The sequence below is a fragment of the Phascolarctos cinereus genome, unplaced genomic scaffold (genome assembly GCF_003287225.1).
Source record: "Phascolarctos cinereus isolate Bilbo 61053 unplaced genomic scaffold, phaCin_HiC Scaffold_1;HRSCAF=81, whole genome shotgun sequence".
NCBI classification, from domain to species: Eukaryota; Metazoa; Chordata; class Mammalia; order Diprotodontia; family Phascolarctidae; genus Phascolarctos; species Phascolarctos cinereus.
In genome coordinates, this window is record NW_027555514.1 from 283,438,520 (window position 1) to 283,450,855 (window position 12,336).

The window sequence follows — 12,336 nt, forward strand, 5'->3', positions numbered from 1 at the left end:
TCCTGTGTTTCCACTACCGTTTTAGCCTCTTCAGCATCCTATTTCCCCCATATATCCTGGCCTAAGTTGGGCTCCCCTCGGCATCAGTATGGCAGCATCCCCAAATCTCTGAGGAAGCTCCCTATGGAAAGTTTTTCTTTCTTATTCTTCATTCCAAATGCAGGTGCTTTTATCTGTTCTCTCTCGGCCCTATTCTGTTGTCGCTTTATTTTCCCCCATTCTTCCTCCCACACTGCGCACACTAAGCCCAGGAAGATGGGCTCTTAAAAGCCAGATAGGTTAAAATCTGAGATGGGGAAAACAGTGTTTTTAAGGGGCTTCCATAGTGTTCTTTTTAAGTATTCTAAAATTTCAGTTTCCATTTCTGTAAAACATGAGAGTAGAGATGTTAATTGCCTGTACAAGTAGGAGACATAAATTCCGCTGCTACGACATTGGTGGTGGTGAAACCCGAGATTCGGAATGCCACCTCTCACCTTGCTCTGATTCCTCACGGCCAGGACGTGTCAATGACCAGTTCCAATCAACACTGACCTCCCGTGGCCTTCTGGGACTTTGTCCTCCCCCTCCCTCTCAGGATCATTGATTTCGAGCCAGCAGGGGCTGCGGAGGCCAGCAAGGCCAGACTATCCCTGCTGTCCACTGCCCCCTCCTCCTCTGGAGCTGTCCAAGGTCACGGCAACAGTCCCCACTACAGATTCATGTCATCCAACCTCAGGAGAAACAGTGTTGGGCTGTGGATACCGATAGATCGGGCCTCTGAGTCAGGAAGACCTGGGTCCAAGTCCTGTCTCTGACACATCCTGGCTGTGTGACCCCTATGAGGGCCCCTAGACAGCTCTAAAACCGCAAGGTGCGCATTAAGTAGAGAGAGTGTTCTCGGGGGCCTCCCCGTATTGATGGCGTGACACGGCTGGTCCCAAAAGTGTTTCCTTTCTTCCTTCCTGATTGGCTTCCTACCACATCCTTCAAACCTGTGGCAAGCCTCTCAGTTCCCCTTTAACCTGAGCCACCGTCCTTGACCCTCACTCCCACCCTCTCCTCCTCCAGCCCTCCCTCGCCCAGAACCCCTGCCATGGCAGATGCAGCTTTCTCCCGGCTCTTTTTCCATCTGCCGGATTGGTCCTTTTCAGTCTCCTGTGCATCTTAAGCTTGGGTGCCTCCAACTTTGCTCCCCACTTCCCTCTCTCCTTCACCGATGTCACTTATCCTTGCAGAGTCAGCGACCGGCCTTATACAGACGACTATCAAACCCACACATCCAGCCCTAATCTCTCTGTCAAACTGCAGGACAGTCTAGCGGCTGGATGGCTCCCCCGAAGCATCTCACCAGTATTTCAAACTGGACGTATCCAAAACAGAATTTCTCATTTGCCTCCTAAAGCAGCCCCTCTACTATCCATATTTCTCAGCATCGTGATGCTCCTTGACACCAGGTGTGTAACCTCAGTCACGCTAGACTCTTCCCTCTGCCTCAGGCCATCAGGCTAGCAGCACCTTCCACCTCCTTCTCTTTACCCACGAGGCCACCGCCCCAGCTCAGTCCTCATTCTCTCTCCCCTGGATTACTCTAAGAGCCTCCTAACTTGTCTCCCCACAGGCATTCTCCCCCTTCTTTATCCATCCTCCACAAAGCTGCCAAAATAAACTTCCTAAATAAAACACACAAATTTCTTGGCATGTCATTTAAAGCCCTTCACAATCTGATTTCCACTTCATTTTGCAAATAAAGGAGCAGCCCCTTCACATCAGACCAGCCAAACTCGCCTCTAATTATGATCCAGCTACCTGAAGTCAAGAAGCCGTTGCTGAGGCCTTCAGCCTTCCCCAGGTTCTGTTCCCCTGGGATCTCCCCTATGCACTCCCTCCTCAGCGCCATCTCTCCAAAGATGCTCCTCCGTGCAGGCTTCTCAGACCTCCCCCTGCCCCCAGGACTCACAGCTTTCCACCTCATCCAGTCACTCTCTATTTGCTTATGCAGGACCACATTGGAGGACCCAGCACCTCTTCCTGCTCCTCCCCCCAATCCGTGTGACCCAAGCCTAGCACAGAGACTTGAACATAGTTGTCGTTTAATGAACGCGTGTTGAATTAAAGTGACTGTGGCACAGTAGAAAGAATCCTGGCTCCAAAACCAGAGGTGCTGGGTTCAAACTGTGCCCCTGACACTCCCCTTCTGTGACCCCAAACAGGTCCTTTAACCTGCCTGTCCTTTTCTTTTCCATTCATTCATAAAATGGGGATTTTGGAGATGAACTCTGAGGTACCTTCCAGCACCTCATAGGATAATATTATGAATCCTTTGTATCCCTAACTAGAAACGAGGTAGTGACTTTTGCTAGGAACATGCCCCAAACAGCATTTTTGATCCTTTCTTCCTTATCCTCTTCCTTTCCCAGTATGTAAGCTAAACAATCAGCCTGTCCCCACACCCTCAACAGGCCCCTCCTTCTTTGCCTCGCCAGACATCCAGCACTATACAGACAACAGCAGCAGCAAACCAAAATCCCATACTCCTGCATTAATTCGTGTAGAGCTGCCCTCATCTTACAGAATGATGTATTCCAACAAAGTGGGCAGCTAAGTGAATACTATTTTCTTACCGGATTCCATTATAAATTGGAAACTATTCAAACACTGATTACAAGAAATATCGTACATTGCTTGAAATAAGCTAATTGACAGACCCATTAGTCTGAGAAATTTATGAAGCAGATCATGAATTCACGTCATTGGGTTTATTGGGCACATCATTTGTTAGATGGCAACACTTGTTGTCAAAATATGACACTGCAACCTAGCTCCATTAGACACTGTGAATACCCAGGAAAAAAATCATGCTCAAAGCCCAAAGAATTTACTTTTATTTTTCTTTTGTGTAAAACCAGACCCGCTGGGAAAATTTGGGGATGACTGACTTAGCTAACAAACCACAATGGAAATCGAAAAAGAGGGTGGATGCCAACACACACCCACCCCTGTGGTGGAAGTGAAAGCCAAAGGAAGCTTACTGGCTATCTAGTCCAAACCCCCCATCTTTCAGATGAGGAAAGTGAGGCCTAGAGAGGTTCAGACACTTGCACAATGTCATACCAGCATTGAATGATCAAGCCAGAATTTGAAGCCGGGCTATCTGGATTCCAACCCTCTTCTTTTATAGACGAGGAGATGGAGGCACTGCCCAGGGTCCCACAGTAAAGCAGTGTCTGAGTGTGGATTTGAACTCCAGCCATCCATACTTTCAAGGCCATCGCCTTGTTTCCTATGCCACGGCGATAACTTGCTTGTGTCCTAAGACCGGTTAGTCTCAGTATTGTCCCCACCGCCCTGCTGTGCCTGGCTACATCACACTCCTTTCACACTGGGCATCGACATACTTTGCTTTTCCAGGCACGCGCACACTTCAAAACTGCCATGATGCCAAGTTGTTTCGTTATGGATTAATTCGGTTAACATCTAACCTTAAGGAAATTGTGCTTCAAGTGTATATTTGGTTTCAGGAGTAGTTCAATAAAACAAGTATGAGTAGTAAATCAATCATTTTTCCTCTGTGTACCCCCTTAACTTTTGCCCTTTACACCTGAACCTTACATTTTGATATTTATGCATGTATTTACACATATTACGTATATAAGTGTGTGTGTGTGTGTGTGTGTGTATACTTGTACATTTATATTTTTTTTTCAGCTAGGCAACTGGGGTTAAGTGACTTGCCCAGGGTCACATAACTAGTAAGTGTTATGTGTCTGAGGTCGGATTTGAGCTCAGGTCCTCCTGACTCCAGGGCCGGTGCTCCATCTACTGTGCCACCCACCTGCCTCTACATATATATTTCTTAAATGTGGGTGTGCCCCCCAGCCCACCCCGCTCATGCAGTCTGACTCCCTTTACAGATACACACTTGTGAGGTGCAGCCTGGAGACCTTGAGCAGTTTGCGCTTGTTCTCGGAAGCAGAGGCGTCCGATGCCAGGGTAGGGCTGGCGCCAGGCAGTCTTTTCGGAAACGTCATGGAGTAGGATGTCCGCCTCCTGGTCCGACATGCCACCTCCCGCTCTTTGTGCAGCAGCTGCTCGTCCATCAGCAACGTGATGATCTGCTTAGATTTTTCCCGGACATAGTAACCTGATAAACACAGTGGGTTGCTTAGAGAAGGAAACAGTCAATGATTTTATAATCGTTTTCATTTTGGAGACAAGAAAACCAAGACTGTAATTACTCAAATGATCACGGTCACTAGCAACCAGAGTCAACACAAAGTCATAAAAACTGTCAACTGTTTAGACCCGTCTGCCCTATCAAGGGGGAAAACCTGACATCTGTACCCTCCATCTGAGGGAATCTGCATTATTTTGTGATATCGTGGCAAGCAAAAATATTTTGGAAGTCAGTTTTTGTCCCTCTACAATGAAGGAGTATTGTTATACATTGTTGGCATAACATTCTGTTCGACTTTCTGCCATGAGAGTGTCGTAACTTTCAACACTCACATCCCAGGGGAGAATACCTCCCCCAAAACAGAGGTGGACAGCACCTCAAAGGAACAGAAGGAGTCCCTAAGGACCCACTACACTTGTCTGGGATGCTCCAAGAGCAATGAGAGTGTTCAAGGCTGCTAGCTAAAGGGAAAGTAATTCTTTCCCAAGAGCAATCACAGCCCACAAGGTGGTCCTTCCCTCCTAAACTAGGGCATATTCATTTCCAAGCATGAAGGGAGAACAGACCAGATTTCTCCTCAAAGGCTATAACGAAGAGGTGTGTATGTTAGGACACATGGGCCGATTCCCTTGTCCAGTTACTGAAGCAATAACCTAAAACTTGGCAGAGCAAGCTCGGGTATGAACAAGCTTATCAAATGATATTGAGGCCCAGAATTTGAAGCAGCTGTGAAACAGGAGGCTTGGATACCAAGTACAAATAGGAAAAGTGAACAGAGGAAAAGAAAAACCGGTCTTAGAATAAAAGAAAATTATCGTTGTGGCATAGCGAACAAGGTGCTGGACTGGGTTCAAATCCAGACTCAGACACCTATTCGCTGTGTGACCATGGGCAATGCCTCCATTTTCTCATCTGTAAAAGAAGGGAGGGAGGTGGAGCCAAGATGGCGGAGTGACAGCAGTGACTTGCTTGAGCTCTCCCCCAAACCCCTCCAAATAGCTATAAAAAATGGCTCTAAACAAATTCTAAAGCAGCAGAACCCACAAAAAGACAGAGTGAAGCAAATTTCCAGTCCAAGATAACCTGGATGGTTGACCAGAAAGGCATATCACTCTGGGCGGTGAGAGGAGTGCAGCGTGGCATGGGCATGCAGGCCTCAGAGGTCTGAATCTCGGGCAGCTGTGGCAGCTTCCAGACCTCTCAACCCACAAACACCAAAGACAACTTAGAAGGTCAGTGGGAAAAGTCTGTTTCTGTGGTGAGAGAGGAGCTAGGTCAGAGCCAGCTCCAGAGCGCAGAGTGCAGAGCACAAAGCCCAGGCGCCGGGGCCGTGGCTGGGTCCTGAGCTTCCAGCCCACAGACTGAGGGGGAATCAAGTGGCTGATCAGAGGGGGACTGCGGGGATCTCTCTGCTGGTGCTGAGGCAGGAATCTCTTGCTTTGCCTGTGCTTGGATCTGGGTCACAGCTCTGAGTGGTGGTCCTGGGGTGAGGAGGAGTGCTAGCGTGGTGGAGCTTAGAGTGGCAGTGGAGAGAAAACTTTCTTCACAGTTCCAGGACAGAAAGGAGTGCTTGTGGTCACTAATAGACCAGAGCACAGGCCAGGAAAGGAGTAAACACCTCGCCCCTTATCATACCATCTTGCAAGAACTGAAAATGTACAGGTCCCTACAAGTATCTCTGAAAACAGCTGTATAAACCCCCAAAGCCTGGGACAGTACATTCTCCACATTGGAAGCAGACTCTTACCTTAACAAAGAGTTTAAAACTCAAGTAATTGGCTGTGATCATGAGCAAGCAGCGCAAAAAGAGTCAGACTATATTATTTTTACTTTGGTGACAAAGAAGATCAAAACATACAACCAGAAGAAGACAACAAAGTCAAAGCCTCCAAGAAAAATACGAATCAGTCCCAGGCCTTGGAAGAGCTCAAAAGGGATTTTAAGAAGCAAGTAAGAGAAGTAGAGGAAAAACTGGGAAGAGAAATGAGAGTGATGCAAGAAAATCACAAAAAAACAAGTCAACAGCTTGCTAAAGGAGACCCAAAAAAATACTGAAGAAAATAAGACCTTAAAAAATAGCCTAACCCAAATGGCAAAAGAGGTCCAAAAAGCCAATGAGGAGAAGAATGCCCTAAAAAGCAAAATTGGCCAAATGGAAAAGGAAGTCCAAAAGATTGCTGAAGAAAATACTGCCTTAAAAATTAGAATAGAGCAATTGGAAGATAGTAACTTCATGAGAAATCAAGACACTGTAAAACAAATCCAAAAGAATGAAAAATTAGAAAACACTGGAAAAACAACTGACCTGGAAAATAGATCCAGGAGAGAGAATTTAAAAATTATTGGACTATCTGAAAGCCATGATCAAAAAAAGAGCCTAGACATCATCTTTCAAGAAATTATCAAGGAAAACTGCCCCGATATATTAGAACCAGAGGGCAAAATAAAAATTGAAAGAATCCACTGATCTCCTCCTGAAAGAGATCCCCAAAGGAAAACTCCTAGGAATATTGTAGCCAAATTCCAGAGTTCCCAGATCAAGGAGAAAATATTACAAGCTGCCAGAAAGAAACAGTTCAAGTACTGTGGAAACACAATCAGGATAACACAAGATTTAGCAGCTTCTACATTAAAGGACCACAGGGCATGGAATATAATATTCTGGAAGGCAAAGGAGATAGGATTACAACCAAGAATCACCTACCCAGCAAAACTGAACATAATCCTTCTGGGGGAAAAAAAATGGTCATTCAGTGAAATAGAGGACTTTCAAGCATTCTTAATGAAAAAACCAGAGCTGAATAGAAAATTTGACTTTCAAACACAAGACTCAAGTGTAACATGAAGAGGTAAACAGGAAAGAGAAATCATAAGAGACTTATTAAGGTTGAACTGTTTACATTCCTGCATGGAAAGATGATATTTATAACTCAGGAGACCTTTGTCAGTATTAGGGTAGTTGGAGGGTGAAAAATTATATGTATGCATATAGATAGATAGGTAGGTAGGTAGGTAGGTAGAGGGCACAGGGTGAGTTGAAGATTAAGGGGTCATATCTGGAGAATAAAATTAAGGGATGAGAGAGGATTATACTAGGAGAAGAAGAAAGGGAGAGGTAGAACAGGCTAAATTATCTCACAAAAAAAAACAGACAAGAAAAGGCTCTTAAAGTGGAGGGGAAGTGGGAGAAGGTGAGAGGGAATGAGTGAATCTTATTCTCATAGAATTTGGCTTAAGGAGGGAATAACATACACATTCAATTAGGTATGGAAATCTGTCTTACCCTCCACAAAAATGGGGGGGGAGGGGACAAGAGAGAAGGGGGATGATAGAGAGGAGGGCAGATTGTGAAGGGGGTAACCAGAAGTAAATACTCTGAGGAGGGACAGGGTCAAAAGAAAGAATAGAATAAATGGGGGGCAGGATAGGATTAAGGGAAACAGAGTTAGTTTTTCACAACATGTCTACTATGGAAGTGTTTTGCATAACTGCACATGTATAACCTATATTGAGTTGCTTGCCTTTTCAATGAGGGTGGGTGGGAGGGAGGAAGAGAAAATTTGGAACCAAAGTTTTAAAAACACATGTTTAAAAAAAAAGTTTTCACATGTAACTGGGAAATAAGAAATACAGGAAATGGGGTACAGAAGTCTATCCTGCCCTACAGAAAATAGAAGGGGAAGGGGATAAGAGAAGGGAGGGGGAGATAGAAGAGAGGGCAGACTAGGGGAAGGGGTATTCAGAATGCATGCTTGGGTGGGGGAGGGTGAGATGGGGTGAAAATTTGGAACTCAAAATCTTGTGGCAGTAAATGTTGAAAACTAAAAATAAATAAATTTATATCAAAAAAAAAAAGAGTTGGAGTCCACGATCCCTAAAGCTCCTTCCAGCTCAAGATCTGTGATCCTTTGAGCCAGAGATTCAGACTAGTCCAACTCTATCTTGGAAGAGCAGGAAAATGTCATTCTGACACAAAGGGCCCAAACCCAACCTTGAAAATAACAAGAGGGCATATGAATAAGCAAGACTTGAACCCACTGGGCTTCCCATTTCTAAACTGGAAAAGATGTAAGGAAAAGAAAAGGAAAGCTATCCAAGAATTGGATTATAGAACAAAAGGGCTAAGAAACAACAATGTAGTCTGGGATTTCTTTTCCATAGATAGGCACACCCCCAAGAAAAACACAAAAGGTGGGAACGAAAAGGAAAGCTTGAGATTGTTGACTCTGGGTATTGACACACCACGGAGAGAACAGAATCACAGCAACACTAACATTCTCATTGTGGATGAAAGCCCAAGACCTGAGGAACCTAAATGGCAGGGTGGCTTACAGAGTCTCCTCAGAGACACAAAGAAAGGGGCAGCTGGGAATATTTCCCACATAACGGGTCATTTTGCCTCATAGCGCTCCTAACGAGCGAAAGCTCACAGCAAACTACACAGATAACGGCAGCTTGTTGTGCCAACATCTGTGGCAGAAATTAAAGACATAGAAAAATGCTCTGAAGAACTTGCCGAGATTCTCTAAACATACTCAATGTGTACATCAATGCTTCAGTACAAAGCCTGGCACAGAAAGGGATGGCAAAAAATATTGGGAAATATGGCTCAGGACGACGAAATGAAAGACAAAGAACAGTGGGCTACTCAAAGCCTAACACTCATGAATACTTTCTCCAGAAGGAGTAGGAAGGTATTTCACATGGCGGGCAAGAAACACCAGCACAAAAAAATGAAACTGACAGGAGATGACTCATCACAGATACTGGAGTCACCAGTTAAAGTCAAGGTCAAAATGAGCATCGAACTAAAAGAAAGGATGAAGATGAAAAGATGCTGCTTTCGAGAAGGCTCTGGAGGGTTAAGTGGACTGAAAGCTCAAGAAGAGCCGGTCACGGGATGTGGCAGCCCAAAAAGCCAATCTGATGTTGGGCTCTCCCAGGAAGGGCGGAGCTTCTGGGAATAGCAAGTGATCACCCCGTTGTACTCTTCCCTGGTCAGAACTCACCTGGAGGGAGGTGTTCAGTTCTGGGCACCACTGTTCAAGAACGGACAGTGTCCAGGTGATGATGAACCTGTAGTTCATGACATCAAGAAGCAGTTGATGTTCCAAACAGGACATAGAGAACATTATGAAAAGCAAAATGGATAACTTTGATTACATTAAATTGAAAAGTTTTTGCACAAACAAAGCCAATGCAACCAAGATTAGAAGGAAAATAGAAAATTGGCAAAGAATTTTTACAACCAGTGTCTTCGATAAGGGCCTCATTTCTAAAATATATAGAGGATTAAGTCAAATTTATAAGAATACAAGTCATTCTCCGATTGATAAATGGTCAAAGGATATGAACAGGCAGTTCTCAGATGAAGAAGTTAAAGCCATCTATAGTCATATGAAAAAATGCTCTAAACCACTATTGATGAGAGAAATGCAAATCAAAACAACTCTGAGGTACCACACCACCCCTATCAGACTGGCCAACATGACAAAACAGGAGAATGATAAATATTGGAGAAGATGTGGGAAAATTGGAACACTAATGCATTGTTGGTGGAGTTGTGAAATGACCCAACCATTTTGGAGAGCAATTTGGAACTATGCCCAAAGGGCTATAAAAATGTACATACCCTTTGACCCAGCAATAGCATTTCTAGGGCTATATCCCAGAGAGATCATACAAATGGGAAAAGGACCCACGGGTACAAAAACATTCATAGCAGCTCTTTTTGTGGTGGCAAAGAATTGGAAATTGAGAGGATGCCCATCAACTGAGGAATGGCTGAACAAGTTGTGGTATATGAATGTAACGCTATAAGAAATGGTGAGCAGGCTGACTTCAGAAAAACCTGGAAAGACTCATGTGGTCCGATGCTGAGTGAGTGAGCAGAACCAGGAGATTGTTGTACACAATAACAGCCACATTATGTGATGACTGATATGGATAAACTTAACCCTTCCCAGCAATACAAGGATCTAAGACATCTTCAAAGGCCTCATGATGGAAAATACTATCCACACCCAAAGAAAGAACTATGGAGTTTGAATGCAGATTGAAGCATACTATTTGCCATTTTTTTTTCTGTTGTGTTTTGTTTCCTCTTTCTGGTGGTTCCTCCTACTGGTTCTAATTCTTACTTACAACATCACTAATGTGAAAATATGTTTAATAGGAATGTATATGTATAGCCTATATCAGATTGTGCACTGTCTTGGGAAGGGGGGTGGAGGGAGGGGGAGAAAAATTTAAAACTCAAAAGCTTATGGAAGTGATAGTTGATAAAACAAAATAAATTAATAAAAAAAAGACGCAGTTGATGGCCCAGGGCAAGTTTAGCCTGGAAGAGGAGGGACGTGAAAGCTGTCTTCAAGTCAGAGGGACTGGTCTTAGAGGGCAGAGCCAGAAACAATGGGCAGAAATAGCAAAGAGGCCAATTTGGGTTTGATTCAGAAAACAGCTTCCCAACAATTCAAGCTGTCCAAAAGTGAGATGACTTGTCTCCGGGTCATCTGTTCCTCTCCCTTGAAGGTCTTCAGGCAGAGGCCCGATACCAGGTTGGGCTACGTGGCCACTGATGTCCCTTCCAACTCTCAAGTTCTGTGATTCCATGCAATGATAACAGTGCTGGCCTTACATTCAAACAAGCTATTGATGCTGATAAATGGGAAGTGGACAAGGGAAACAACCTGATTCCTTTTCTATTTCCTTTTTTTTTTTTTGAGGCAATCAGGGTTAAGTGACTTGCCCAGGGTCACACAGCTAGTAAGTGTCTGAGGCTGAATTTGAACTCAGGTTTTCCTGACTCCTGGGCCAGTGCTCTAACCACTGGCCACCTAGCTGCCCCAAGAACCTGATTCCAATCAATGCTGCAGATTTGGAGATAGAGGATGAGAGGTTGAATTCTAGTCCTGCTTCCTACTACCTGTGATCTCCAGAATGTCACAAGCTCACGGGCTTCACTTTCCTCATCTGCAAGAAGAGAGCACTGGAAAAGATGACCTCCGAGATTTCTTCCAGCTCCAGAGCTCTGATTACATGATGATCATTTCCTATAGAAATTTAACTCCTGTAAAGCGACGGCCACAACAAGGTGGCCAGAGAACATCAGAAACCTTCTCGGCCAGCAAACGGTTAAGAAAGACATGGAATCCAAAGGTGACATTGATTCAGAATATAAGCTGTACGTGTCAAAATGGCCCAGGGGGACGGCGGAAGACCGCAAGCACTATCAACCCACAAAACAAGAATGGCAGTACGCAGGAAAATAAATCTGTAGAAAGCTCTTAAAGTGAGACGCAACTAAAGCAAGTGATGCTAAAAGCAGTTCTAGGTGAAACCAGGACGACAATAGGCAGAAACGATGGAATAGAGCTGCCAGAGTTTCAGGAACAATCTGTTTTCATCACGATGAAAGTGGAGTCAACCTATCAAGAATCTAGTATCTAGGGGCAGCTGGGTGGTGCAGTGCATAGAGCACCAGCCCTGGATTCAGGAGGACCTGAGTGCAAATCCGGTCTATATAACACCTACTAGCTGTGTGCCCCTGAGCAAGTTATTTAACCCCATTGCCTAACCCCCCCCCAAAAAAAAAGAATCTAGTACTTCAGGCCTTGACAGGCTGTCTTTTTGGAAAGTGCGAATAACACTCAAGAATGGAGTCAGGGACAGACCCTGAACCAGACCACGTACAACCAGACGAAATCTGTACCGGAGGTGACAGTCTCTAAAACACTAAAGTACTGATTTTCAAGATATCTAAAAGTGGCAAAGAAATGACATGTTTGCAGGAAAAATCATAGACATTATAACAAAAAAAGTGATTGAGAAAATATCTGTAACTACGGACCAATGTGCCTACTTTCTCACCTATATTAAAAAAAAAATTTTAAACAATCTAAAAATATCAGAAGGAAACAGATAGGCTTTTTCATTTTATCTATAACTTTTTTTTCCTTGCATCACCATCAGAATAAATGTCTAAAATATTAACTATAATTCTCAAAATATTAACAAAATCGTTCTAGTAGTTTTTTAGTCATGTCTAACTCTTTGTGACCCCATTTGGGGTTTTCTTGGCAAAGATACTGGAGTGTTTTGCCATTTCCTTCTCCGGCTCATTTTATGGATGTGGAAACTGAGGCAAAGTTAAGTGACTTGCCCAGGGTCACACAGCTGCT

At 44.2% G+C, this 12,336-nt stretch overlaps 1 protein-coding gene across 2 annotated transcripts in view; it reads right to left on the bottom strand.

Moving 5' to 3' along the window:
- The window catches only part of ENTHD1 (ENTH domain containing 1), a 120,186-nt gene that overhangs the window by 84,864 nt on the left and 22,986 nt on the right, over positions 1–12,336 (bottom strand). For both annotated transcript variants that reach the window (XM_020982663.2, XM_020982664.2), the window contains exon 3: positions 3,902–4,123. In XM_020982663.2, coding sequence (XP_020838322.1) covers positions 3,902–4,123 — 222 coding nt within the window. The remainder of the gene's footprint in view (positions 1–3,901; positions 4,124–12,336) is intronic.